Below are 548 nucleotides of genomic sequence, written 5' to 3'. Positions count from 1 at the left end.
GGCAGCTGCAGATGTGGTGAGGAGCGTCGTATGAAGTGTCGGTGTCAACCGTCTAAGTCTGGAGCGATGGCTCATTGAGTTTTCACGTTTTCTCCACTAACCTTTGAGGCTCAGACCCTCTATTGTTTGATTCACTGAAATTCAACATATTGATGGCTCAGATGGTAAAGAATCTTCCTGCAATGCAGGAGACCCAGGTTCTATCCCTGGGTCTGGAGGATCCCCTGGAGAAGGGAAGGGCAACCCACTTCAGTGTTCTTGCCTGGGGAATCCCGCGGACAGAGGGGCCTGGTGGGCTACAGTCCATGGGGTCACAAAGAGTCGGACCCGACTGAGCAACTACCACTCACTCACTCAGATTTCCTCAAGGAAGACAAAAATTGACATTTTAAGAATCAAATGGGCTCTTGAAGGCGCTCGGTAGACTTCTTTCTCTTGCTGGTCCTCCCGCTGCCTCTTTCTTCCTGATTTATTTTTCAGTCGTTGAAAACCCTGCAGTGTGGTGTTCTCCTGCTCTTCAAACAAACACCGAGTCAGGCACACTTTTA

The 548-nt window shown here is 49.6% G+C and overlaps 1 protein-coding gene across 1 annotated transcript in view; it reads left to right on the top strand.

Annotated features, from left to right (window-relative positions):
- The window catches only part of ABCA10 (ATP-binding cassette, sub-family A (ABC1), member 10), a 54,673-nt gene that overhangs the window by 48,387 nt on the left and 5,738 nt on the right, over window positions 1–548 (top strand). Inside the window, exon 34 of the mRNA XM_010856478.1 lies at window positions 6–16. Within this exon, the coding sequence (XP_010854780.1) occupies window positions 6–16 (11 nt within the window). The remainder of the gene's footprint in view (window positions 1–5; window positions 17–548) is intronic.

This window comes from Bison bison, unplaced genomic scaffold (assembly GCF_000754665.1).
Source record: "Bison bison bison isolate TAMUID 2011002044 unplaced genomic scaffold, Bison_UMD1.0 scf7180017864371, whole genome shotgun sequence".
Lineage (NCBI taxonomy): Eukaryota > Metazoa > Chordata > Mammalia > Artiodactyla > Bovidae > Bison > Bison bison.
This window is presented reverse-complemented; position numbering and strand designations above follow the sequence as displayed.